Source organism: Balaenoptera borealis (assembly GCF_965194805.1).
Source record: "Balaenoptera borealis genome assembly, chromosome: 15".
Taxonomy (NCBI): Eukaryota; Metazoa; Chordata; class Mammalia; order Artiodactyla; family Balaenopteridae; genus Balaenoptera; species Balaenoptera borealis.
The window spans coordinates 12,458,141-12,485,762 of record NC_138871.1 but is presented as its reverse complement, the minus strand read 5'-3'; the positions used below and the strand labels follow the sequence as shown (position 1 = coordinate 12,485,762).

Here is a 27,622-nt window from a genome sequence, read left to right as displayed (position 1 = left end):
CAATGCTGTTTGGTGTCCTGGTACAATCTATGGGATCTGAGAAGCTTGCAGAGGCCTCCAGAAATCTTTGAGACAGCCCCAAAGGGTAGCCCAGCCTGGGAAGCCTTGGGCTGGGTGACCCCTCAGGGCCCAGAACAGCACATTTCGTCCCACTTGCCTCCAGCTCTTCAGCCCCCTCATTTCCGAGCCTTCCAGACTTTCGGGACAAGTCAGGGCCTCTCATCAAGTACTTTTCTGAGGGAGCTTAGAGATCCACTGACATTTACAGCAGCTCCAACCCTGGAAATCCACTCCTTGGGGCCCTTCCTGGGAGGGAAGTGACAGAGTTAATCTAAGGGCTGGGGGAGGTGGAGAAAGGCCTTGAAACCACACAGTAAAGCCAACCAGATTAATAGAAGAAGAGAGAGGGGGGTAGACCATTAGGAAGACAAAGAGAAAATCATGCTGGAGCAATAGAAAGGGAAATCTAATATCAACTAGGGAAAAATAAATGGAGATTAGGGCAAACAAATTAGCTTTAATGGGTTCAGTGCTAATACAAGAATAACAGCTGAGCTGCGAATGCCTTTGAGGGGAAGATGGGATAAAGAACCAGAGCAGTCATGCAGGCGATAAAGACGATGCAGGGAGGGGGGACCAGCCAAAGGAGTGAGGGGCGGGGGGAAGGTAGAGAGGAGGGAAAACTCAGGGTGAGTGGGTGGGAGAGAGGTGCAGGGGAGAGGTCTGCTGTCTTGGACCAGGAGTGGAGGGGACTGGGGAAGGGGCTGAGAGGAGCAGGGGCCATCAGCAACGGATGGAAATAAAAGCCAGCAAGGCAATGGGAGGAGACCGAGGACAGAGGAAGAAACACCCGAGCCGCAAAGACTGGGCAGAAAGAGAGTGCGGATGGATGGAAATCAAGAGAATGGAGGAAGATAAACCAACGTGGAAGAGGGAGAAATATAATGTAATTCGGTTCATTCTCTGGCTAAAGAAAATCATAAAAAAGGAAAAATTCAGCCCCAACCAAATGAAAACCCAGAGAGGCTTCTGAAGTGGGCTTCGCAATGCACCCATGCTTGGTAGGTGATGTGAAGACACATTCGCCCTCAGAGAAGGGTCTGACTGTCCATCTGGAATAACCACACGCTGCCAGGGGCAGTGCCGGGACATCCGGGAGCCCTCAGCTTGAGTCTCAGTTCTGCCCCAGTGCAGCCGTGGGCAAAGTTACAGACAGTTTCTACTCTCATCTCTCCATCTGTAAAATGGGGATAATGTGCTGTTATGAGAACTGAATGAGAAGATGCACTTCGAGAGCTCAGGCCGGCTCCAGAGTGAGTCCCTCCCACCATGCTGGCTGTCAGTCTTATTCCGAAGCATTGACTCCTGGGAGAAGGGGGGTGAATACTGAAAGTAGTCCTTCCTCCCTTCCTCCTTCCCCTCTTTCCTCTTTTTTTAAGTCCAATCTTGGTAAAATACCAGCCAAGTTTGGTTCTTTCCCACCTAGAGACTAATCCAGGGGAACCCTCCTTATCCCCCCTCTGTCTCCCTCCCTCCGTCCCTGCCAGCCCTCTCTACCTGTTGGACATGAAAAAATAAGGCTGAACCCTCCTACTCTCTGGGCTGATCTAAGGCAAGAGCATCCAAAGAAGCCAGACTTCTTACCTATTATTCCAAGGGCTCTGGGGGACCCTCAGACCTGCCAGAACTTCAGAGTGTAGGAGGCTGGAAGCTGGTCCTCATGGCCTCACAACCTGGGGGCCTCTTGGGCTGAATTAAAGTGCATGGAGGCCCCACAAGAGGGACAGTGGCCAACAGGCCAGGAGAACAAATCAACAAGAACAAGCCCAGGAATCAATGAATAACCACCTAGCAGGGAACCCAGGAGGGGAGAGAGGAACTGGGATTACTTCCTGCCCCTCAGGGCATTCCAGATCCTTGCCCTTTGCTCCATCACTAAGGATTTTGGAAGAGGAAGAGCAGAAAATGACCCAGGCAGGAAGATAGGGTAGATGGGGTGGGAGAGCTTTGTCACTTGCTGAGAAAGTAAGTTCATTAAATTGAAACCATTCCCAGAAAACTATAACATCCAAGAGGGCGGAGACCCACCTGTCTTGATCCCTATGTATCCCCGGAGCCTGGAGCCGTGCCTGGCAGGGGAGCAGTGATGGTCAGGTGGTGATGGAGAATGTCTGTCTGAGTGCTATATGGGCATTGTGTTATGTGGATCACACAACACACCTAGGAAGAGAGGCGGAGAGAGGTGAAATCCATGCCAAATTCAGAGGTGGAACAGGGGTTTGAACGTCAGCAGTCTGTCTCCTGAGCCTGCTCTTCTAACCTTGACCTACACAGGTTCAGTGCATGAAAGTAAATGAATAGATGAACCGCAGCCACTCATCAGGGTGAGAGGACAGATTTGCAAGCTGCTTATCAGTTTGGGCTTCTATGAGGGACTGATAAGTGGGCCACGTGACAGGGGGTAGAAGGCTGGAAGATGGTACAGGGTCTTCTTCTTGTTGCATGTGGTTCTTGTCAGTGTTGCTTCAGCAGCAGGTGATCCAGAGACCAGCAATCCCGGAACCAGCCTCCTGTGCCCCTCGGATATACCAGCAGCAGCCAGGAGGTGCCATCACCTCGGAGGTTCCAAGCCCCAGCTCCCTGGGCCCCTCCTCCAAATGTCAAGGTTCTGATAACTCCAGCCTCTTCCTCTTCTTCCCCAGTCCTACGAATGGTGGCTTCTTCCACAGTTACCGTCTCAGGGTTACCCCAGTGCTCCTCTGAGCTCTTACAGCCTCCAACGCCTAGAAAAGCAAGTCCCTCCATTAAAGCCCCTCTGTTGAGATACCTAGAAACAGGTTTGTGTTTTCTGACTGGCCCCTGACTGATGCGCTACTTAAATGCTCTACTTAAAGGTCTGAAGAAATAGGATTCCAAGACTGGCTTGGTCGTGTACTTGGCCTTGAACCCAGAACACAGTGCTGAGCTCCCTGGCAGTGAGATCTGGGGTAGCAAATCTTTTTAGTGAGGGGACCCTGGCAGACATCAAGGGGTAGCATCACCCTGCAGCCCTGAGTCAGAAATGTGTCAAGTGGGCCTCTGAGTCTGGGATGTCCGAGTTCCCAGGTGGGATAGCTTTTGCTACTCAACTGAGGTCCTCCCTAGCTGGAGCTGTCTCTCGTGATTCTTTCCCTTGGTGCATGCCGAAATCTCGCCACCAGAGCTATAATTTCCTTATCATTCTCCATAACCCTCTACAGCCAGGGTTAGAAGGAAAAGGCTTCCCAACTTAGAACCCAAAGACTCATGTTGGTGACAGTTTTCTCATCCGTGTAAACTGGTGACAGTAGCGTTCATCTCACAGAGTGCTCCTGCCAGACCAACACGGCAGTGTGTGGGCGTGTGGGCTGTAACACTCCCTGCAAAGATGTCAGCCCGACAAGTGTCACACACTTAACGTTGACCTTGAAGGTTGGATGCAAAAGCCAACAGGAAGACCCCTGCATTCATCCCATGGCTCCTGCAGAAGGAAGGCAAACCTCTCTTTTCCTGTGCCATGATGTCTGGACTCCTTTCTTTTTTTTAAACAACTCATGTCTAAGACTATATGTCTTTGAAAGAGACAGAATTCTGCTGAGGGCAAAGAATGTGTGGGCTTCACTCAGCTTGCTTTGGACCTGCTTTCTTTCCTCCCTCCCTCCCTCTCTTCCCTCCCTTTCCTCCTTCCTTCCTTCCTTCCAGTAATTAACTTAACCAGCATTTAGTGGGTACCTACTGTGCATCAAGCATTACACCAGATATTAGGGTTTCAGAGATAAAGAAGCCAGGCAGAGGGAACAGCATGTGCAAAGGTCCCAAAGCAGGAGGATGCACCAATAGCTCCAAGGTCATGCACAAGACCCGTGAGGGTGTGGAGCGGAGATTGTGGCGGAAGGTGGCATGCGATGAAGCTGAAGGGCAGGTTTTATGCTTGCATGGCAGCTGGTGTCGTGACCCACCAAGACAACCCTAGAGGCGGTGCCTCTATCACCCGGAGATTTCCGATAGGAAGGTGAATATAAAAACAGAGGAAAGATCTGGGCTGGAGATAACTGGATGCCCACGATGCCATCAGTACAGGGGTGGTAAGTGAAACAATGAGAGTAGGTGGGATCACCACGGATGATGGTGTAGAGTGGGCACAGCGCTGGGATTTGAGAGAAGCCTGGGGAAAAAATAGATATCACAGAACAAATGAGGGAGGAGAACTGCATTAAAGAGAAACACAGGGAACCGGGACCAAGGACCAAGCCTTGTATGGAAGCCACCTTAAGAGGGAGAACTTAGCACCCTCCACCACCTGCCGTTCACCTAGTTCCTAGCATCCGAGCACCTGCTAAGCATGAGGCATGTCGTGAGGTGACCCCTGAACAGCAAGGGAGGAAAGGAAGGAAATAGGAACAGCCAAGTATGACTACTTATTGAGAAATTTGGTTGAAAACAATAGGAAGGAAAAGTTTCATAGTCAAGGGGAGGTTTTGTTTTGTTTCGTTTCGTTTTGTTTTGTAAGCAGGGGCTGGGGAGGCAGCATAAATGGATTTAATTGTGTTTGTAGGTCCAGGGGATGGACCTGGTAAAAAGGGAGATGTAACTCATATAAAAGACATGGCAGGATGGTGTATGGAGTAGGGTTCCAGAACAGGTGAGAGGATGAGGCATCAGTGAGAAAGGGATGAGAAGCACAAAGCAGCAGCTTTACCAACCGACTGTCTCTCTTCTCCGGTTACCCTTGGGAGAAGTGCAAGGCACAGAGACCAAGGTCATGCAGCAAGTTGAGGGTAAAGCCAGATGCACAATGCTGCTTCTCAGTGTGCTGGCCCCTCTGTCCTAATCCAAGGGCCTAATGTGCCCAGGTAACCTATCACCTCATAGATGCTGGAGGGACCCGGAGTGTAGACTTGGGGTGGAAGGTGGGACAAGAGGTTGGAACACTGGGTTTCCATGGTCCTGGAGCATTTTCTTCAGGAGTGTTTAGAGGCAGAGGCCCTGGCCTTTATTCCAGAAGGCACCAAGCCAACGGGGGCTGCTGTGAGGTTACAGCGGGAGATCACAGGCCTGCAGGTGAGCATGCTGGGGAGATAACATCACTGAACTGAGATTGTCACAGACTGGGTAGCGCTGGCACCGCCATTCCTTGGGGAGCGAGAGTAGGCGTGGTGGCGAGATTTACAGGACATCCCAGAGCAGCTGCTGAATTCCCCACTAGAGTCCTGCCAAGGCTCAGATGCTCACCTTGACACTCTTTGGGGCTGAAACAAAAATCCCCAGGTAGTTAAGTGGAAATTTTCACAGCACAACACATTGAACCATTGTTACTTTCGGACGGGGCAAGTGATGTGAGGAATCAGACAGAAGGTGAAAGGGGAAAGTATCCAACGATGGGACTCGAGGGTCCCGCGGTGGGGAATCCACTCACCAACCATCACAATAGCCCCTCACGTTTGTAAAGCATTTTTCTGCCACGTGTATTTACTGAAACATTAATTAAACTTTTGTGACAGGTGCTAGGTAGACAAAGATGGGGCCCCTGCCCTTGAGAACTCATAAAGGAATCTAAACAGATCAAGGTGCAGTTCGGTGCAGCCAGTGCTGCGACTGAGACTTGGGCAAACGATTATGGGCCACAGGGACTTCCCTGGTGGTCCGATGGTTACGACTCTGCACTGTCACTGCAGGGGGTACGGGTTCAATCCCTGGTCGGAGAACTAAGATCCTGCATGCCGTGCACATGGTGCAGCCAAGAAAAATAAAATTAAAATTAAAAAAAGGATTATGGGGCACAGGGAAATTATCCTACATCTCGAGGGTCTGGGTATCCATACACGTAACAAGAGTTTGGGGCAATGACCTCTCTCTTGTCCTCCTACTCTCCCTCCTCCTCAGAGCCCTGGAAGGAGTGAAGAATGACCAAAGAAAGGCCTAAGACCTCCCCAGATGGTCACTTTTCCAAAGTATACATTTTTGGACAGCAGCCTTCAGCCAGAGCTTTGCAGACTCCCTCGCTGTAGGCTCAGTGCTCTCTCCCCAGGCAAGTTGGCATCCCCTCGTATGCGGACTTCACACTCAGAACCCACTTGGGTCCGGCCAGGCCGTCTCGTCTTCCTCCTCCACCGTCCAGACCATTCAAAGGGCCTGAACAAAGGGCCTTTGTTCAGGAAGCATCAAACCTCTTCCTGGGAGACACCTTTCCCCCCTTCCCACTCGTTCCTGGCTTCCGGCCTCAGAGCCCACCCGGTGCACACGGATAGGTGGTCAGCACTGTGGGCGGCCGGGCCCTCCCTGGGGCAGGAAGGAAGGATGCACCCACCTCTGGGCGTTTGATGGTGACTCGCCCAAAGGCGTCTACTCCCCCGCACCGGACACAGGAGGGACAAAAGCCCTTCCGTGATGGGGACTGAGCTCCAAACCTCAAACCAGAGGTCCCGTCTCCCTCTGCAGCCAGCAGGCTCTTTCCAACTCCTCCACCCTGATTCTCCGACAGCCACAGGAAATGTCTTTCCATTTCTTGAGAGCACCAAAGTCTTGTGTGTGGATTTCCTTCCTGTGGAAGTTTCTTCACCTGGTTACCTCCTGGTCATTCCACCCTTCAGCTTCCCTCTGACCACTTACGGGCTCCCCTAGCATCTGACTTATCTCTGTCAAGAAACTTCTCCCTTAACGTGGTGATTTCGAATTTATCTGATTGCATCCTTCCACAGATTGTAAGTTCCTCGAGGGCCAGGTTTCTTGTCTTGTTCAAGGCGATCTCCTCAGTGCTTTGATTCATGGTAGGTACTTGGTACATCTGTGTTGAGATCAAAAGAGATGAAAACTGTAATATACAAACAATAAGAATTATTATTCTAAGAAGATGGGGCTAAGGTGGGAGGTGTACATGTAGTTAGTTATTCTCTGAAATTTTCTTTGCCAGCCGTTGGCCTAGGTCAGCAGCAGACACTGCAAATCGTGTTATTTAGCTCCCATTCAGTGGATGGAAACACTATGGTTGAAAAAAACCCCAAATTTCTCAAATGATAAAATTAAAACAGGAAGTAAATGGAGTGTAACCCTTAAAAAATTGTATTAAAAATATATGGAGAGAAAGACATATATCATATGATATCACTTATATGTGGAATCTTAAAAAAATTATACAAATAAACTTATTTACAGAACAGAAATAGACTCACAGACTTAGAGAACGAACTTATGGTGACCAGGGTGGAAGGGCGGGGGGAGGGATAGATTGGGAGTTTGGGATGGACATGTTCACATTCATTGCTATATTTAAAATAGATACCTAACAAGGACCTACTGCAAAAAAATTAAAAATAAAAATAAAAAAGACTACATGATAAAAAAAAATATACGTGGAGGGATAAACAAATTAAGAAGAAGAAGCAGACTTGGCAAAAAAAAGAAATTACTCCTCAAAAGGAGATTTAAAGAATTTTTTAGAAGAATTTAAGCAACTTTACAGAATAAAAGAAACTGGTGAAAAAAAAATTAAAACAGGCAGAGTCAACACAGAAGTCTGGCCCAACGCCCTTTGCACAGTAACACAAAGAACTCAGAAGCCAATAAAATAAAATAAAGCACCAGAGACTTCACAGTTTAGGAGCCAGAGCTATGAATACATCTTTCCCTTCATACCGATGCAGGCTGATCTAGTAAATAACCTTTCAGGAGGGTTCCTGAGAGTTTGGGTTTCTAAGGATCCTGAGCAGCCCTTCAGGAAGATTCAGGATGATGGCCCGCACGCTTCAATGGAGAAACAGGGTAGATTTGTTTTTAGGCACAATTCCCAGTTCATGCCATCAAGAAATGGCGTTTGGTTTTTTAAACCTATTACCTTTCTAGGGGTGAAGAACTCCACCTGTAGGAACCCTCGTTTCTAGATGTAGAGAACCTAGCGCAACATCTAAGCTCGGTGGATCACGTGGAAGCCTAAATTCTGGAAAATGGGGACAAAGCTGGGAGGCCTTGTCTGTTTGGGTGGCTGTCTGGCGCCCCCTTGTGTTCAGTGTCCGGACCCAAAAGAGCCGAAAAGCAGCACGGATGGAGTGAGCGTCAAATGGCTGAGCTATTTTCCACCAACAGCCTGCGGCCAATGAGAAGCCAGAGGGCTCAGGAGTGGATGCAGGCCCCTCCGCTGACCATCTGGGATGTCTTCCCAGCCCTGGTGGAAACACACTTGCTGGGACAAGCTGCCTAGAACGGGACGGGTGGAAGCAGTGCCCAAGGTCACCCAATTGTCTCCACCAGGGAGATGGTTCATCGTGTCCCTCCTGCTGGGTGTTTGGCCAGCGGGCTTTTCCTCTGGACTTAGTGCCCAGGCCAGAGGCACTTATAGACTCTTTAAAAAAAAACAACAACAAAAAAGCAGATATTCACAGCTCTGCTGAAAACAGCTTGGGCCCCTGAGGAGACACTGCAGGGGCAGTTTTGAACGTGCTACGTCAGTGGGCCGTAATGGGCACGGTGTGCCTAGCAGAGGTACATCCCACCCTCGGCCATAAATAGCCCTTAACGGGCTGACGCAGAAAGCCTGGCATTGGCTCTTCCTCCTCCCCTGCCCGCTCCCCCTGACTCCCACCCCCAGGGCTCAGACATCCCAGCCAGATCACCAAATCATGCCCCTGGTGTGAAAAGACGCCCTCGGCTCCCGGGCAGTGGCACCTCCAGTGTGGAACTGCACGGCTGGTGCCAAGCTTCCGGGGTCAGTTCTGGCCATAGAATGGGGCTCACCCAGCAGCTCTGATGGGAGCCTTAATCCCTGGTTAGATCCTGGCTCTTCCTCATATAAGCTGAGTCACATCAGTCACATAAATTGTCACTGAAAATCTCTAAGCCCCAGTCTCCTCATCGGCAAAAGGAAGATCTCAGGCCTGAAGTTAGCCCAACCTGTATCTAGGGATTTTAGAGAGTTAAGTATGTTGATAAATCGAACAGACACCTTCTTGCCTCTAAGCCTTTGCACATGCTGTTCCCACTGCCTGGAACAGTTTTCCTCCTCATCTCCTTCTCTAGTCTGACGTCTCTTTATCTTCAGTCTCCACTTAGACTTCTTCAGAAACCCGTCTATGGTCCCCTGAGCCTGGGCTTGGTCCCCTCCAGGGGTTCCCATAACCCCCTGCATGTCCCCGGTCCCAGCAGTGACCATGTGGTGCGGTCATTGGCCGGTCTAGATCCTTACTTGAACCCTATGAGCCCAGAGCAGGGATCACATCTGCATTATTCACCTCGACATCTGCAGGGCCTGGTGCAGCATTTGGCACGTAGTACGCACTCAATAAATATGTGTTGAATAGGTGGATGGGCTCAGAATGAAACACAGGCTGGGGCCAGAGGGTAGAGGCCGAGTCAGGAAGGCCACTAACGAGACAGGCGCACATCACAGCGTGTCCACGTTCTGCACCACCGCCCACAGCCCGACATGTCAGTCCTGGAAGCCCTGGAACGTGGGCCAGTGAGGTCTCTGCCTTTGCCCTTTCAGTGCTCCTAACATTGCTCGGGCCATTCAGGCCGGGAACCCACGGACAGGGCCCACTCTGTCCAAGCTCAACCAGAGAAGCTCTCCTTTTATTGTTTTGTGTCTGTGTTTCTCAATGTGATTGTGCTGAAAAATCTGGCCCTATGGTTCAAAAGAAGAACAAGAATCAGAAACTTAAATACCACTGATTTCATCCTACGCCCTCATTTTATAGATGAGGAACAGAGACGCAGAGAGGACAGGCGAATTTTCCCCAAGGTCACACAGCTCAGTATCAGAGTAGGAAGAGCCTGAATCCTCAACTCTTTAGATACTTTCTAGAGGGAGGGAGGGAGGTGGTGGGCTTGTTATTTGGAGTAAGGTGCTGAGGGTCTGAGAGGAGACCCCCCCAAAAGGTCCCCAAAGTGGGATGTCCCCCCTCTGTGGCATCATACATGCCCCTCACCCTGCCAACCCGAGCTAGCCCTCCTCAGAGGTGGGAAGCAGGACGGGGTGCACCGGGAGCACCAGAGGGTGTGACCAACGGTGGGAGTTCAAGTTCAGGGGCTCTCAACATCCAATGTCCACACGCGGGCTGATTCTCTGCCTGGTGGCCCTGACAACTGTCCCCCGGACTATATTGTGTTTCAGGCCACGGAGGGCTGAACCAGCTGGGAGGGGCCTTTGTGAATGGCAGACCCCTGCCCGAAGTGGTGCGTCAGCGCATCGTGGACCTGGCCCACCAGGGCGTGAGGCCCTGCGACATCTCCCGCCAGCTCCGAGTCAGCCATGGCTGTGTCAGCAAGATCCTTGGCAGGTAAGCACGAAATTCACCCCTCACCACCCTCCCTTTCGGGGACTCGTGGGGTGTCCAGCTTGGGCCCCTGAACAGGACCTGAACAGGATGTGGTGGTGCTTCTGGGCTTCCCCCATCTGCTGCCCTTCTGTGGTTTCCTGCCCTTCCTTCCTCATTTGTCCATTTCTCTTTCCTTTCATTTCTCCCTCCCCTGTGGTCTCCTTTACCCCATGTCCCATTTTCTATAGACTTCTTTGTTCCTAAAGCAGAAGAATCTTCCCCAAAGGCCCTCCCCCCTGCTGAGACCAAGGGAAGGGAGCCACTGGGGAGGGGACACGCGATCAGAGTTGACGCCCGAGGTCTACCCCCAGCTTGAGGGACGTCTGAGTTTGTGTTTCTCAAACCGTAACTCCCAGAGTATCTGCCACAGGTTTGCTTGAGAAAATGCAGATCCCTAAGCCCCAGGCCAGGCCTACAGCAGCCTCCCTGGGAACCAGGCCCGGACGCTGTGATTTTTATGAGATGACCAGGTGACACTTACAGACGCTAACTTCAGAGCAGCAGTGCACAGCCCTGGCCACACGGTAGAGTCACCTGGGGAATCTTAGTCTGAAAAAGAAATTGATGTCTAGGCCCCAGCCCAACCCAGTTAAGGCAGAACTTTACGGGAATGAGTCCAAGTTTCGGTATAGTGTTAAGCCCTCCTCGAGTGACTCTAATTTCATGCAGCCAGAGTTAAGAACTGCTAACCCAAAGGTTCAGGAGGGACCAGGAGCAGCGAAGCTCCGGACTGACGCAGCCGCGTAGTCTAGTCTGGAGGGCCACTTCCGGCGGGAAGTGCCCACACGCGGGGGATTCGGGGCTTCGTGTCAGCTCAGTGTACCCGTCTCCCTTACCCAACCTGTAAGTGGATTCAGGAGGAGTTCTGGTTCAAAAAGACCAAAGCTTGATCTGTAATTGAACGTGGAAAGCCCTGCTTTCCTGGCCGAAGTTGTCAGGGAAAAGCATGGTTCCAGGCTGGGGTCAGGAGAGGGGTTCCCAAGATGGGCTGCAGTATCCCACGAAGGGGATGAGCGCCGGAGGGTGGTGACACATAAAGGGAGTTTTAAAGAGCCAGATTTTATTTCATGGCAGAAGAGACCAGAGTTTCCCCAAGGAGGGGAGGCAGGCTATCCTGCTGAGGGATGCGGGGAAGGGGAGTGGAGACCCTGGGAGAATAGGCTCAGCTTAGGGAGCTGGACGTGGCCAGGGCTCCAGGCCAGACTGGGGTTCCAGAGTCCACGAGGAGCAGCTTCAACTTGAACTGTGTAACCTGGTGGAAAACCAGTGGCTGGGGGTATGGGGTGGGGTGGAGGGGTGGAGGGGTATTATGGAGAACAAAGGTGAAACCAGCAAGACAGGGCAGAGGGCCCAATGACCCCTGCTGGCTTCCTGGGGAGGGAGGGGTAAAACCAGGATGGCCAAGGAGAACAGTAAGTCATGCTTCAGCCAAGAAAAGCTGGACAGAGCAAACCGCCACCGTGAACCTGTATGTACCCGCAGAGCACATGCGTCAAAGTGCCCTTTCTAAGAAGGGAGGTGTTTTGTGCCCCATAAGGTGGCTCCTGCAGGTGCTCAGACGCAGGAGACTGGCCAGAGGGACGACGGGAAAGAGAGAAGCCAGGTATCCCTGGGCGAGGTCTATCGAAGAGAGTTCTGGTTTGGCAGCGGCATAAACCTACCCATGCAAGGGAAACAGGCAGTGCCGGGAACATCGTGTTGGAGGCCGGCCCTGGGGGCACGATTCACCACCCCCCCCCAGCCCCTCCCCAGAAGCCTCGGAGGGGAACGAGAGTCTCTGGCTAAGTTCCTGCCCGAAGACCCCACCTGCTTACTGGGTACTTCTTTGGGGTTCTCTATTGGAGTAGGTACTACGAGACTGGCAGCATCCGGCCTGGAGTGATAGGGGGCTCGAAGCCCAAGGTGGCCACCCCCAAGGTGGTGGAGAAGATCGGGGATTACAAGCGGCAGAACCCGACCATGTTTGCCTGGGAGATCCGAGACCGGCTCCTGGCCGAGGGCGTCTGTGACAACGACACTGTGCCCAGTGTCAGCTCCATCAACAGGTGAGAGGGACAGCGCAGCCAGGGGCCGGGGAACCTGGGCTTTGGGGGAATCATGACGGAGACCTGGCTCGAGTGGAACGGAGCCTGGGAAGGGGCGGCATGGTGAAGAGTCAGGCCGGAAGGGCCCCGGGCCCAGGGCAGGCACCACCCCTCCAGCCTCCTCACTGCCATGGGGCATCCCCACCCTCACCCCTCTCCTCACCGCACCCCGACCTCGCCCCGTCCCCAACCCAGACTGTACTCGCTGCAGTCTCCTTCCCCACACACCACATCCTCTTTCATTCGATAAAAGAAACTTCCTCTTGCATTGATCCTTTCTTGAGCGAGGCACAAGACCCCCTAACTGGGCCCTCATCCAAGCACCCACTCATTTGTTTAGTCATTCAATCATTCACTCACCACCTCAATCAATCATTCACTTGCTCACTCACTCGTTCATTCACACATAAGTCACTCATGTGTAGGCCCTGGGGATGCACAATCCTTCTCCATGTGGCCCTTACAGCCCAGTGGGAAAACAGACACTAATCGAGCCCTAATCAAGTGCCCATGCAAACAACTGTAAGAAATGCAGCTCTAAGTTTGGCTAAGGAGAGAAATATGAGGCTATTGAGCTGGCAGAGGGTGACTTTGTTTAGGGAGGTTCTGAAAAGATGCCTGGAGTAAGAAATAACTAATAAGAGTTAACTAGGTGAAGGGGGGGTGGGGGATGGTGAAAGGAGCTCTGAGACAGCACGTGCAAAGGCCCTGTGGCTAATAGGATCTTATACAAGAAGCTGAAAGAAAGCCAGTAGGTGGAGGGAAGGGGAGCATGAAGTCGGCTGAGGTGGAGATGTGAAGAAAGGCTGAAGTTCAGAGGCTGGTGACCGTGCTACGTATTCTTGCCTCTGACCTAGAAGCAACGCGAAGAATCTTGGCAGATGTTAAGCCCGAGGCTGACTTGCATTTCAGAAAGTCCACTCTGGCTGCAATAGAAAGAAAAGATTAGAAAGGGTCAAGAGCAGGGAGGGGTGGGCCGGTGAGTGACCCTGGAGGGAGAGTTTGGTGGTGGCAGAGAGGGATGGATGCTGGAGAGATCTACAAGGTCACACCCACAGAACCTGATGACGGGCTCGATGGAGGAGGGAGGGAGGCAGATGCTGAGCCCCACGTGCCTTTCTGCCTTGAGTGACCAGGGGGGCTAATCGTGAAATGGGAACACTGGGAAGGACCAGGCGTGAGGAGTAAGGTCTCGGGTTTGAGTGTGGACAGGCTGAGGTTGAGGTGCCTTTAGATACCCAAGTGGGATCTCAAAAAGGCAACTGGATGTGGGGCATCCAGGAGCCCTGTTTTCTTCTCTTCTAAGGGCCTTTCTTGTCTCCCTTACAGAATCATCCGGACCAAAGTGCAGCAACCCTTCAACCTTCCCATGGACGGCTGCGTGGCCGCCAAGTCCCTGAGCCCAGGACACACGCTGAGTGAGTACCGAGGGTCCTGCAGGCACACCCAGCCCCTTGCACACACACACCCATCTGCGTACACACCCAGAGTCACACACAAACACGTCCACACAGGCACACCCAGGTGTGTAGACTGAGCCCTTCCCTTGGGACACAGCCTTGCTCTGAAGTATTCAGGAGTGGAACCACCTCAGGCAAGAACCCTGGCACCAGCGGCACCCCTGACCCCTCCACGGTGGCAGCAGGGGCTCTGAGGGGTGTCAGTTCCACATCCTGACCCTCCGTCTCGCCCCACTGCAGTCCCCAGCTCAGCCGTGACGCCCCCAGAGTCTCCCCAGTCCGATTCTCTGGGTTCAACCTACTCCATCAACGGGCTCCTGGGGATCGCGCAGCCTGGCAGCGACAGCAAGAGGAAACTGGATGACAGTGAGTGTTGTGGGAACCAGAGGGCAGGCTGGGGGGCGCAGGAGGGCGGTTTGCTGAGGCTCTGATGGGACACAAGCCCCCTTCGGCCCAGGACTTTCGGGCCTGTCTCGAAGCCATCCTGAGGCCCCGGGAGCCTGGTCCTTTCCCTCCCCTGAAGCAAGTGTGCTCCCCAGCTCTGGCCTGGGGGATGGGTGGACGGGCTCCTGAAAGCTTTCTCCCTCCCTGGGGACACGCACCAGGTGACCAGGACAGCTGTCGGCTGAGCCTTGACTCCCAGAGCAGTGGCAGTGGGCCCCGCAAGCACCTTCGCACGGACGCCTTCAGCCAGCACCACCTTGAGCCGCTTGAGTGCCCCTTTGATCGGCAGCACTACCCAGAGGCCTATGTCTCCCCCAGCCACACCAAAGGCGAGCAGGTGAGGAGCCAGCCGGGCGTGGGAGGTTAGCAGACAGGCCGGGGCGGGGAGGGGGAGGGGGAGGGGCGGGGGGTGTTGCTGGAGCAAGGCACGGGCTCTGAAAGCTCCCTAATCAGCCTGCGGTTCTAGAAGCAGCTAGGAGTTCCTTGCTGGGCTCAGGCGCGTGCTTCCTGCAGCTCCAAGGCCGTCACAGGCTTTGTTTCACCAGACGCTAGCTTCTTCCTCCTCATCCTCCCAGCCCTGTTGCCTTCCCTCACCCACAGCCTCTGAGCTTAGGGCAATGCAACCAGCCATGCCATGCCCCTGCCGCGGTGACTTCCCTAGACGGCGGGGTCAGGTCGCACAGCAATAAAGCCACAGCTCCGGCCTCTACAGCGTGCCCTCTACCAGCACCTCCAGCCCCGCCTCGGGCCACTCACGCCTGCCCACCCCTGCGAGCCCTGCTCACGCTCCCCACCACGCCCCTCTTGTTCACACCCCTCTGCCCCAGCACACGGTGTGCCCTCCTCACACAATGCCTTTCCTCCCACCTCTCCGCCTGGAAAAATACCGCTCGGCCATTATGACTCAGCTCAAGCAGCACCTGGTCCACGAATCCCTCCTTGCTCCTCAGGCACGCTTCATCTCGCCCGCGCCCCTGCTTCTGCACGTCCGGGTTGCTGCCCCCCAGAACTCACGGGGTAGTGTAATCGCCTAGTGGACAGAGATGTAAAGACACAGCAGATTTCTTAAGGACAGGGCAGCATCTCAAAACATCTTTTATCTCCAGCACCTAACATTGTGCCCCTCTTATAACAGACACTCCATAAAGGTAGATTGAGTGAACGCATTGAGAAATCCAGCACAATAAACTACCAGCTACAAGGGAAGTTTTATTTCCGGTGCTCAGGGCAGGTGAAATGGCTTATCGTGGGTTGGCTTCTGTGAAAAGCTGGCAGAGATGTCCAAGGTCTCCCACAGAGCCCAACAAAGACTCCACACCTCTGTCTGAACTTCCAGGCCCGCTGGCCTCTCGGTTCATTATCTTTTATCGACACTGCAGTTGCAGTGTCTCCCTGCCTCACCCCACCTGGTCAACCAGCTGAGGATTCTCCAGGCCGGTGTCTGCTCACCCCTCTCCGCACACGCTGTCATCGGATCCAGGAGTGAGGCGTGCCCGTACATCTTTAAGATCTGAGTAGGCCAATGGTGACGATGCCAATAATCAGCTGAGCCGTTGCCAGTGACCGTCTGGGCTGCTGGGCCGATGCCAGCAACGCAGCTGGGCAGGCAATCTGCGTCAGCGATTTTATCAGCCTGGGCTGTAGCAACCAGGAGGGGTGCAGAGAAGGCTGGCCGTCAGCAGACCTGGGGAGAGGGCCCGGGCACTCAGCCGCAAGGCAGCACATGGCTCCCGGGGCAGGGCAGGGCGGGGCGGGGGGAGCCGAATGGGGCCACAGCGGTGGGCCTGCGGGAACCCGCTGTGTGAGACGGAACCTGCACAGCCCAGTGTCCTGGTAGAGTAGAGAAACCCTGCTGCTGAGACCCGCTGGGTCACAGAGCCATTTCCTGGCTCTGTTCCTGAGCCCCCCAAGGGGCCCTGCTTGATTACAAGGAGCCCGGAGACCCAGCACCAAGCTGTACGTGGGGAGTCATGCAATGGAGAGTCTTGAGCCAGAGGGACCGCAGGGCCCACCAAGTCCAGTCTTTCCATTTGTGTAGAGATGACCCAGGGCCAGAGAAGGTAGAGAGGGCTTGGGGAAGCGAATGGCTGTGGAGCTCCGACCTGCCGGCCCTGGTTTCATTCAGATCTGTTCACTTCACCTGCTTTAAATACGATGCTCCTATGGGAGTTGTTATTTGAAGACTGGAAAAAGATAGCCTGAAAAGCATGGAACTACTCCAACCCCTCACCTTACAGATGAGGAGACAGAGGCTCAGCCGTGTCCATAATTGATTCATTCCCTCCCTCAGCCAATCATCTAGTCCCTCATTCATTCCCCTGCTCGGTGGTGAGCGGCAGGGAGAACCCAGCCTGTGCCCGGGGCTCCTTACCTTTCCCGCCCTTGGCGCTGTCAGCACTGCTGAAGGAACACTCCGTGTTCCCTCACTGGGCACAGGAAGGCCCTCTGGCCTAGGGAGCCAGGAGAGAAGCACAGGTCCTCACACCTGACCTCAGGATGGGGCGAAGACATGGCCATCTCTTCCGTAAAGTCAACAAGGGGCAAAGCGTTCAACAGAAACGTCCTGTGGCCTCATTTCTGGTTGCTATTTTACCACCAGGCGTAGTTAGGAGTCTGCACAGCCCTTGTTCCTCTATTTTACAAGTGCATCAAGAAGCAGATCAACAGAATGTGAATATTATGAAGACAGAGACTCAAGAATTGGGGAGCCTATGACTCTTCACATAACTCTGAAATAGCTATTTATTGAGCATTTGTGTTACCAAGCATTCTGGGCTAAGCATTTAATGTAGGTATATAAGATCTCATTTAATCCTTAACATCAGCCTTGTGAAGCAGATTCTATTATCCCTGTTATACAGGTGAGAAAGCCAAGGCTCTGAGAGGTCAAGGAGACTAAAGCTACTTGGCTGGTCCTTGCAGATCCAGGGCTCAAACTCACCCAAGTCCTAAAGCATTGTGCCCTCTGCACCCCAATTCAAGTTCAATCCCAGTAAGAAATCCAGTCATCATGGGGATGTTTAAGCCATTCAGTGAAACATCACCAAAATGTCTGACTATATAGGTTGGTTTGTTTTCCACCGAATTGCCTAAATTTTAGAAAGTTATAGGATTTTGAGAAAGTATTTGGTATCAAATCAACATATCCATAAAGCATTTTAAACTTTTCTTACACTCTCTAGAAATTAGGCATTTTGTTCAATTTCATTAAGCCAGGCCCTAAGCAACTCCATCCTGCCTAGAAGCAGGAAGCCCCCTCGGAAGGCATGGAACCAGAGCGCCATTTAGTCAGTAATTGCTGCTACATGATAATGGTGCCCTTGTGGCCTCCAGAACTGACTGCAGCTTCCAGAAGTGCCTGGCACACAACCAGAAACTGCTGTGGTTCCTTGGAGAACCCAGCTCGATGGAAATCACTGAAAGCGATTGCCTTTAGACGAGCCGTTATGCAACCACGGAGCAAGCCTTGATTTCAGTTTTGCACACTAATTCACATAGTGCATTTGTGACATGTGTGATCTGTGTATGGGGAGCAGGTGTGTGCTGTCTCGTGCCCTGGTGGGAGGGAGTCCTGGTGAGGGGTGATGTACCCTTGCCTTTAATTGAACAAGTTCTTCTTGGAGGCCATGTTAGGAGATGGCCTGCTCATGTGAGGGGAGGCCGAGTGAAATCGAAAATGAGGTCATAAGTAAGAAAACCCCCAGGTACCTGATAAAGAATTTTTTAAACAAATTAACCCCTATAATCTTCAAGCTGAATGTGCACATTTATATTTGCTTGGATATGGGGCGGGGGGAGAGAAATCCACCTATTCTGCTGGGGTATCGGGTGTGTCATTTTATTGAAGGAGAAAATGCCTGGGTCAGGAACTGCTGTCCTCGATTTAGTCTCTGTCTCATACGCACCTGGGACATTTACCTCTCTGGGCTTCAGGCTCTCGGCATATAAAACAGACGTAATATTGCCCAGCCATGTCACAGGGCTGCTGGGGGCAACGGATCAGGATAACACAGGCAAAATCTAGTGTCCGCTCTTTGCAAGTGTAAGAAGTGGTCATGATGTTATCCACTGCAGAGCAGCGGTTGAGAGCATGGGCCCTGGAGCCAGACCCCTGGGGTTTAAATCCTGGCTCTGCCCCCTATGAGAGTGTGGCAAGTTTCTTGACCTCTCTGTGCCTGCATTTTTGATCTGGAGAAGAATAACTTAATGAATGGAGCGAAGCACCCTGAACAGTCTCATGTGCCAACTTCCCCAGCCCTGCATCCTGTTCTATGTGGGCCCAGACAGGGTGAGGAGACCAGGAAGGAGCCCAGCGTCCAGGCAGGGCGTGGGCCTTGGAAGGAACTGCTCTGTTCTGTGCCTGGCCTGTGCACCACCAGCCGGCATTGAATTCCGGGGCTGCAGAAGGGAAGGTCCTGAGCCTGGGACTGGGAGAAAAACAGAAGGGCTGTGAGTCAGAGAATAAGAGCCAATTAAGCAGGCTAAGTGGAGTCGAGATTGAGCGGGAAGAGGGGACAGAGGAAGGCAGTGTTTCCTGGGGAGACTGGGCTGTGGGGTTTCTAGGTGGGCCTGCGACCCACGGCCTCTGTGCACTGACTCCTTTTTGTTCGCCAGGGCCTCTACCCGCTGCCCTTGCTCAACAGCGCCCTGGACGACGGGAAGGCCACCCTGACCCCTTCCAATACACCCTTGGGGCGCAACCTCTCGACTCATCAGACCTACCCCGTGGTGGCAGGTACGATGCCCGGAATCTCCTGGGCCATGTGGCCCCAGCTGCCAGGATGGGCTGGAGGGCAGAGCTGGGGGATGGAGAGAAGGAAGGTGTTAACGGCCCTGGGCCTGCAGAGGAGAGGGGGGCTATGCTGGCTGGGCCTCCAGGTGGGTCCAGAGGGTCTCGCCGTCTATCCTCGGCCCCTCTCCTCCGCCTGCCCCTCAGCGCGGGGCACACGCAGCCAGCAGCGTCTACATTCACAGAGGCACAGCAGGGAGGTAGAGCTGCCCCCTCCCCTCCTCCCGAGACCTGAGGGGCACCGCGTAGCCCCGCCCACCTCCTCCCTCCACGCCCAGCCTCAGGGAGGAGCCCGCCCGCCCGCCCCGCGCCGCCGCACCCCTCCCGCACCTCATGGCTTGGTTTGTGCATGTTCCCACCCCATCATCTCACACCCCTCTCTCCTTGTCTCCCTCCCTCCGGCAGATCCTCATTCACCCTTCGCCATAAAGCAGGAAACCCCCGAGGTGTCCAGTTCTAGCTCCACCCCTTCCTCTTTATCTAGCTCCGCCTTTTTGGATCTGCAGCAAGTCGGCTCCGGGGTCCCAGCCGGTGCCTCGGTCCCGCCCTTCAATGCCTTTCCCCATGCTGCCTCCGTGTACGGGCAGTTCACGGGCCAGGCCCTCCTCTCAGGTACGACAGGGAGGTCCCGGGCTGTGCAGCCATCGTGGGGGGAGGGAGGGGGGTCCTCAGGGCCGGACGCCGGTCCCCTGCTGTGGGTCCAGCCCCCTCTCTGGCCCCCAGTCCTCTCCACCATCACCCCCATTTCCTGATTCCTCCGGCAACTTTTGGAGGTGCCAAGATGTGCCCCCTCCGAGCCTGCAGAGTCAGGCCGTCGGGGTGGCAGGCACTCTGGGGGTGCCCGGCAGATTTCCAGAACCTCCACCCAAGGCCCCATGGAAAAACAGGGACCCTAAGGCCAGGAGCCAGGCTCGGTAAAGCCCTGAACACTTGGTCTGGGTAAAACATACAAAAGAAGGAAAAAAGAAAACTTTGGAGGGAGAAAGGCATTGGCTTTGGGAGCCAAATTCTGGATCAAATTTCTAAAGACAGAGGGTAAGCCCCAGCTGGGTCTCCAGAGTGTAACTCTCCTTGTGCCCAGCTTAAGAGTGTCACCCTTGGAGGACACTCAAGCTGAGTGACTCACCAACCCAGGAGAGGGGGGATCAGGGACCTCCCACCAGGGACCTCATCCAACTCAAAACATTTAAAGCTGGAAGCATCTTAGGAGCATTTGGAGCAAATCTCTCCTTATACTGATGGGCGACAGGCCCAGAGAAAAGGGCCTGGCCGAGGCCCCTGAATAGGACCATGGTGAGGGCTCTGCCTGCATGCACCGTGTGGGTCAGACCCCAGCAGAGCTGGGTCTCCCTGGCAGAAGGACATCAGCCCGTCTAGCCAGGGTCTGAGCAGTGGCTGAAAAAGTCAGAGGTGTTTGGCTTGGGCAGGGAGAAGGCCTGAGGTGGAGTGAGGGGTAGGGATGGGGGGCAGAGACCCATCACAGTCTTCAGATATCTGAAGGGCTGCCGCAGAGATGAAACTGTTTCAGATGTGGGTCCAAGACATTGAACCAGGACCCATGGGGGAAGCCAGGGGTGGGCCAGCCCTTCTGGACCAGTGGTTTTCAAACTTGCTGGACCTCGCAGCACTCTCCTGAAATGAAACCTTTGACAGAAGCCAGGTATCCAAACCAGACAAATGAAGAACTGCTCTGTCTGAAATAGGGGCTCTGCCCACGGAAAGCCCTTGGACTTGAAAATCACTGCACCAAAAGAACCAGACCTCTGCCCGTCCAGAGGGACCGCACGGTCCTCTTATTCAAGTTCACTGACCCTTTCTTGTAACTGTCTGTATGTTTTATGTCTGTCTGGCACCTAGGATTTTTTTTTTTCCTCTGTGCATCCCTGCGTCTAATGAGGGAGGTCCTCTTGGAAGAGGTGGGCACAGAGGCAAAGGATTCATAAAGGAAGCCCAGTGTGTGGGCAGAGAGGCAATGTTTAAGGGTCTGAAGCAAGGAGGAAAGTGTTGACTCAGTGCAGAATTTCAAAAGAGGGTGAAGTCAGCGGAGATGGGTCATTTGTTTTGACCAAAGTGATTAAAGAAGAAAACTCTGTGAGCTGAGTGAAGTGATGTCAGCCAGAGAAAATGGGATGGGGAGGGAGGGAGGGGGGGAAACAGAAGAGACTCACATCCACTGTGGGGTGGACCGGCGCAGTCACCGGGCAAGACTGCCTGCCTTGTGCACGTGGTGGGCCGGGGCCAGGAGGGCTGGGATGAGGCAGGTAAGGGATGAGGGTGTGGGTGAAGCATGCGGTGATGGGGAGCAGTTCTTCACTTACCATGGGAGCTGTGGAGAGGCTTGGCGGGACCAGCCAGAGAGGAGCGGGAAGGACAGAGGGCAGTGGGAAACAGATATATCAGAGCACAGACCTGGGTGGTGGTGTGAAGTGTGGTTGGAACAGCACAGTGCAAAGTCCCTGCCCCAAAGCTCCCACGCTTTCTCCCCTCCCTGCCACCCTTTTAGGACTTCAAGCGCCCCCAGCCACCATGCGATCACATCAGGGGTGATGCTTCCAGCTTCTGTGCACTCTTAGTTTAATGGACATGCCCTCCCTCCGAGCCAGCTGCAGGACTGGGAGGTCATGCCCCCCTGGGGCAAAGCAGTGGGCAGCAGACACCCAGTGGTCATTTAGACAGCTGGCCCCCGGAGCCAGACCCAGGTGAGGCCGATGTGCAGGGTGTGACCCCCGTGAAGTCTGTGGAGCCCAGCCTGAGGGCTGAAGAGGCCCCCCCACCCCCGCCCAGAGGCAGGGGCTCTGAGAAGAGCAGGCAGTGGCCAGGCTTGGAGGGGCTGGGTCCAGGAGGTTGCCAAGAACAGGAGGCAAGTCAAGGCCGCAGTTCACAGAGCTAGGCCCGCCCCATGGGTCAGGCACAAGGCCCATGATGGCAGTATCCGTGCTGAGCCCACGGGTTGGCCTGGAGCTCCTGAAAGAGTGTCCCCCCCCCCGCCGCCTCTGGTCAAGATTGGACCTAAATACTTCCCACGTGGCTGAGCCACAGTGAGCGGACTGGGGGGACACGGCAGAGAGAAAGCAGCTTAGGAGGGGAATGATCTGGGAGTTCCCTGGAAGTCCAGTGGTTAGGGCTTAGCTCTTTCACTGCCGTGGGCCCAGGTTCAATCCCTGGTTGGGGAACTAAGATCCCGCAAGCCATGAAGCGCAGCCAAAAAAAAAAAAAAAAAAAGGAGGGGAATGATCTCAAGAGTCTGGGGGCTGGCAACCTATTCAAAGGAGGAAGAGATGAGCTTGAAAAAAAGGAAAGGATGCCCCAGTCTGGGGTCCCAGCACACTGGCCAAGAGCAGTACTGAGGCTGTCCTTGTCCTGGCTGTTCCAGGGCTGAGTCCCGCTCAGCTGATGAGAAAGCCCTGACTTCGGTTTTATCATCAAAGAGCCCCGTTACCCGCCTCCATCCTTTTGTGCAAAATTATATTTAATCCTGCCAAAGAGATTTCTGGATTGCCATAAATTCTCCTTGCTATCAGAGCAAGATAAGGAGTTGAAAAGAGGTCACGTAGAGGGCAGACATCAAAGGGAGTGGATAAAATGGTCTGAAATCACCTCTACCCTCAGAATTCCTCCAAGTTCTGGCTCTGATCCTGGCCTCTACCGATATTTAGAACATTTATCAGTATTTCTGGGGTGCTAGTGTTCTCTTCTAAAACCCCATTTCCCAGCCAGTCAATGTAGACCTGTGTCTGTGTCAGCTTCTTAAAAAGAGGACTATATTGGAAGTATATTTGAGTACAGAGGAGATGGAATTACAAACCAAAGATAAACTTGTGGTGAAGAGCCTTAAAAATCAATTAAGTCCATAAAATAGGCTGTGAAAGAGTGCCTCCACCTTCTGGCTTCTGTGGTTTCATTTCTAAGAAGGTTGCAAAGTTCTTGGCTTTGGGAGAAAACCATATATTTAAGGAATTGAAGCAGAGTCTTGTGAGACTGGTGGGAAAGTTGATGGTACGGAGTCTGGGTGAAGGCCGTCCTGAAGACTGTCTCAGCAGGCTTTTCAAGGGGGCCAGGCTTCAGGGGAGGAAGCCTTCAGGAGTTTGCTCCAGCATCTGATTCAGAAACCTCCGTCCCACTGGGAGAAAGTTAGATGACTAAGGGGAGACGAAGATTAAAAATCTCAGAATACAGGGGAGTGAGGCTGGTGAATTCAGTTTTCCAAAGAGCAGTTTGGGAGCTCATTCTTGTGGGATGGGACCCATGGGGGCAACTGTGACTAAATTAAATTGTGGCTTAAGGGGAGCTTGTGCCCTGGTGCTCTGCCCACTGAGCTGCAAAGCTCAAGAAGCAGCAGGACCAGGTGATGGAAAGGGACAGGATAAGAGTAGAATGAAGGGGAACGTGGGACCACAGGGCTCCAGGGCCGGAAAGAGCTCTGTAGAGCACCTAGGCCAGCCCTAGCCAATAGGTGGCCTGAGAGCCAAGATATACCACCAACCCCAATCACAGCAGACACAGATGCAGCCTCAGAATCCTTCTCAACACAATGCACCAGGAAGCCCCCTACCAATCAGTCAAATATTAATTAAGGTGAGCCCAATTTCTAATCTATCATCTAGCCTAGCTCCTCATGAGACAGACGGGAAGGTACGGGTCAGGAAAATTAAGTACTTTGTTCCTCAGTCACAATCTGGACCTAGATGTCTGTCTGTCTGTCTGTCTCTGTCTCTGTCTCTCTCTCTCTCTCTCTCTCTCGGAAGTAGGGAGGGAAGAGGAAAAGGAAAAGGCATCAGGCCTGAATTAGCCACCACCCTCTTCCATCACTCTCCTACTCATGTCACGTACACCCTGTGTCCTCATCCTGCCCACACAGGCTTCATGTCACTCCTTGCCTCTCATGGGCTCTGGTAACTGACCAGGGGCTTCATCCAAGGGTCCAAGGGGCTGAGTCTGAGAGCTGATCGTATTGCAGTCTTTTTCGAAGAAAGATCAGATTTTCCCTTGGTATATCTTCTGCCTACTTCTCCCTCTCCTTCTAAATATACTAAAATTTCCCTTTCCTCAGCTGTGTGGCCAAGCCCTCATTTGTTCAGGCCTGTGTCAAGTGAACTGAACCCATCTGCGAACTCCAGTGGGTTCCTTTCTGTTTGGTCCAGCACCCACCACTGCTGGACATTATACTCAAACAAATTAGGAAATTAGAGGGTGTTGTTCATTTTTACCAAAACATTCACACAGTATTAATAATGAACCGATGGCTCCTTTCCAACAGGATGTATTCTATAAGGTTTCCCTTGACATGTAACAATTTATAGAATGTGTCCATTGCACGAATCAGTGTTCATCTGTGGCATGAAACCTTAACTCTGAATTATGCTGATAATATTCTGGTAATAGTAATAAGGTGTGTAAGCCCACTCTTATTTTGTATCCCATTTTGCATGTGAAGAAACTGAGGCTTGGGGTATGTAGGTGGCTGGTCTAGGGCACTTGGAAAATTAGTTGTAGAAGCGGAATGAGGGCCAAAGTCCTCTGGTTCCTAGACCCTTCCCTCCAGAGGAAGGGCAGAAGTCCTGTAGGCCTGGTCTTGTTTGTTGATCCCCCCCAGACTTGGACTTGGCTCCAGTGCCCATCCCAGTCTATCCCCATCTTGACTTAGCACCTAGCCTTGCTAATTTAGCATTCTTGCTTACTGCTGTATCCCCAAGTGCTTTGAAAAGTGCCTAGGATATCAGAGTTACTCAATCGGTATTTGTCAAATGAATGAACTGTCTTCAGGGAATCTCTAGAAATAGAGGTAAGGAGGGAGTTAGTGCTGTATTGACAACTTACAGGGTTCCATGCGAAGTACCTTCCCTTCCATTGTTACTAGGCACCCCCTGAAGGGCCCGACATATGAAGGACCTCGGGGGGACGGATGGGAGGAAAGTTGGACAAACAGTGCCATGGAGGGGGTGGACTTGGTAAGTTGGTTGACAGAGGCTCACAGGGAGCCTATGTAAGTCCTAGGAGAGAAGGTAGCCCCCAGTGTGGAAAAGGTAAAGGCATTCTGGTAATGGTGATAATCTAACACAGAGGTTCTCATTCAGAGGTGATTTTTGCCCCCCTGGGGACATATGACAATATCTGGAGACATTTTGGGTTGTCACACTGGTTGGGAACTGCTACTGGCATCTAGTGGGTAGACCCAACATCCTATAATGCACAGGACAGTCCCTCACAGAGAATTATCTCTTCCCAAGTGTCAGTAGGTCTGAGGTTCAGAAACCTTGTAAACATCACCAAGAACTAGGACGACCAAATAATTTCATCATTCAAACTGGGGCATTTTGAGAGTGGAATGGGCGTTATTCATAAATATGCTGGGACAGTGTTCATGACCTGGGCAGAACAGAATGTCTTGTCACCTGGCCAAGAATCCTTGGATGAGGCAGAATCTCATGGGCCTGCAGGACATGGGGCAATGGAAGAAGGGACAAGGGTGAAGCATTGTGGTTGTTGGCACGTGGTGTAGATGGAGAGAAACTCAGCAGGTCAGGTGGGGTCTCCAGAATGGGAAGGTTTGACTACCTGACGTAGAAGAGAGGCAAAGCCAGGGAAATCAGGACTTCACAGAGCAGCCTCTGTGTCACCAAGGCCAGAGTATTACCCACAAATTATAGATAAACAAAGAGAGAGATGGTTCTTTTCAGGAATGGCGTGGACAGATGTCAGTGGTTCACGGGCATGTGTAAACACTGTCTGTCAGCCCACATCTCCTTTCCAGGTCAGGAAAAGGCAATATGTTTCACGTCTCTTGCAGTTCTGCTAGGTTGTATCCACCTGAAAGGCCAGGTCCAGTAGCAGGAACCTCCCTCTGGCTCAGCAGCAAAGAGTGCAGTGATTGATTAGCAATATCTGCCGCAGGTTTGAAAAAGGAGAGTGATGGGCCAACAGGCCACACCTTTGCCATCCCTTCATAGGGCCTTGTTCCTGGTTCTCCTCGGAGCTGGAGATGTGAGCTTTGAGTCCAGTGGCCTCTTAACATATTTATTTAGGTCAAGCTGTGCCGGCTGCTATGTGGATGCCATGGGAGACCACAGAGACCCAGAAGACATAGCCCTCAGCCTCCCTCCAGTACCATGACATCTTTATGGATGAATGAGATTTGTGTAAATAAAATCATTGGAGAACAGGGAGCAATAGAGGACTGCAGTTACCAGGACACCCTGCATGGTGGAGCCTGTGGCCTCGTCAAGGCCAGCAGAGGAGAGAGGAGCCTGGGCTCAGAGGAGGAGGAGGGCGGGGGAGGAAGTGGGTTTGGAGAATGACTTGGGAGAGAGCGAGAATGGCAGAGGGAAGGCTTGCTGAGCCTCAGGGGAACCAGACAGTGAGTACAGGAGCCCACAATGGCCCACCTGATGACACGTTGCTGTATTTTTCCAGGGCGAGAGATGGTGGGGCCCACGCTGCCTGGATACCCACCCCACATCCCCACCAGTGGACAGGGCAGCTATGCCTCTTCTGCCATCGCAGGCATGGTGGCAGGTAAGGGGAGGGGCTGGGCAGGAGGGGAAGCATTGCAAAGAAGAAGTGGTGGCCCCAGGTGGAGCAAGAGGGGACGAGAGGTGAGCTGTGTGCCCCTCGCATAGGCTTCCCAAAGGGCAAGGAAGGATAGACTGAGAGGTGCATCTTCTTATAAATGCCTGGAGAAAAGACTTCAGTGCAGTCCTGGCTCCGTAACTCTCTCCAGCTCAGCCCCTTTCTTCCCGGATGCTCCTGTATTACCCACCATGATGAAAAGGGAGGGGCTGAGACAGACTGGTGTTCAAATCGGAACTCTGCCATTTCTTCCAGTGATTCAGTGAGCCTTGATGGAGAAGCTGCTGGGGGCCATCGAAACACTGTGAGCTAAACCTAAGCCTAGCCTATGAGCAACCCGTGGTCTCTCAGTTATTTAACTCTGGTGAATCCCAGTTTACCATTTCTGTAAAATCTGAGTCTGCATGGTGTTGGTGATGTTGGTGATGAAGATGGTTGAAATACATCCTTCTTCACACCTCACACTCACTCAACCCTGCACGGGCAGGACCCGTGGCCTGAGAACTCCAAAGGTACTATAAAGTGTGAGATGAGCTGGGAGTACTTCTCCATCATCACTTGGACTGTCCTGGAATCCTCCCTGCCAGTCATTGGGGTCTCTTTGTCCACCAGTGTGGTCATCACCCAGCAGTGACCCGGGGTATCAAGGTTTGGACAAGTGAGGACAATGAGAGTTTCTCTGGGCGAGTCTCAATCTTTTAGGAAACATATAGGAAGGACCTCAGGATGGATAGGGTAGAATAGAGCCATTTGCACTGCCCAGAGAGGCCTGAGGACCTGGAGCTTCTGGAAGGGGCTCTGATCAATCAGGGCATCTGTGACCTTCCTGCCAACCCTGGACCAGCCTCTCTGGCTCTGACTCCAGAGACTCAAGGCATTCACCCAGGCCTGTTTCCCTCCCCCACTGGCAGGGGTTATTCTTTACCAGCCACCCACTCGGGTGCCCTGTTCGAG

General features: G+C 52.9%; 1 protein-coding gene across 8 annotated transcripts in view; it reads left to right on the top strand.

The window, feature by feature from the left end:
- Positions 1-27,622, top strand: part of PAX8 (paired box 8) — a 57,197-nt gene that overhangs the window by 21,146 nt on the left and 8,429 nt on the right. Inside the window, exons 3-10 of one of the 8 annotated variants that reach the window (XM_082357841.1) lie at positions 10,121-10,286; positions 12,173-12,370; positions 13,739-13,827; positions 14,110-14,235; positions 14,475-14,650; positions 18,928-19,048; positions 19,587-19,714; positions 26,513-26,614. In XM_082357841.1, coding sequence (XP_082213967.1) covers positions 10,121-10,286; positions 12,173-12,370; positions 13,739-13,827; positions 14,110-14,235; positions 14,475-14,650; positions 18,928-19,048; positions 19,587-19,714; positions 26,513-26,614 — 1,106 coding nt within the window. Of the gene's footprint in view, positions 1-10,120; positions 10,287-12,169; positions 12,371-13,738; positions 13,828-14,109; positions 14,236-14,474; positions 14,651-18,927; positions 19,049-19,507; positions 19,715-26,512; positions 26,615-27,622 lie in introns of all 8 variants that reach the window. The other 7 variants (XM_082357838.1, XM_082357840.1, XM_082357837.1 and 4 more) reach the window with 7 other exon arrangements.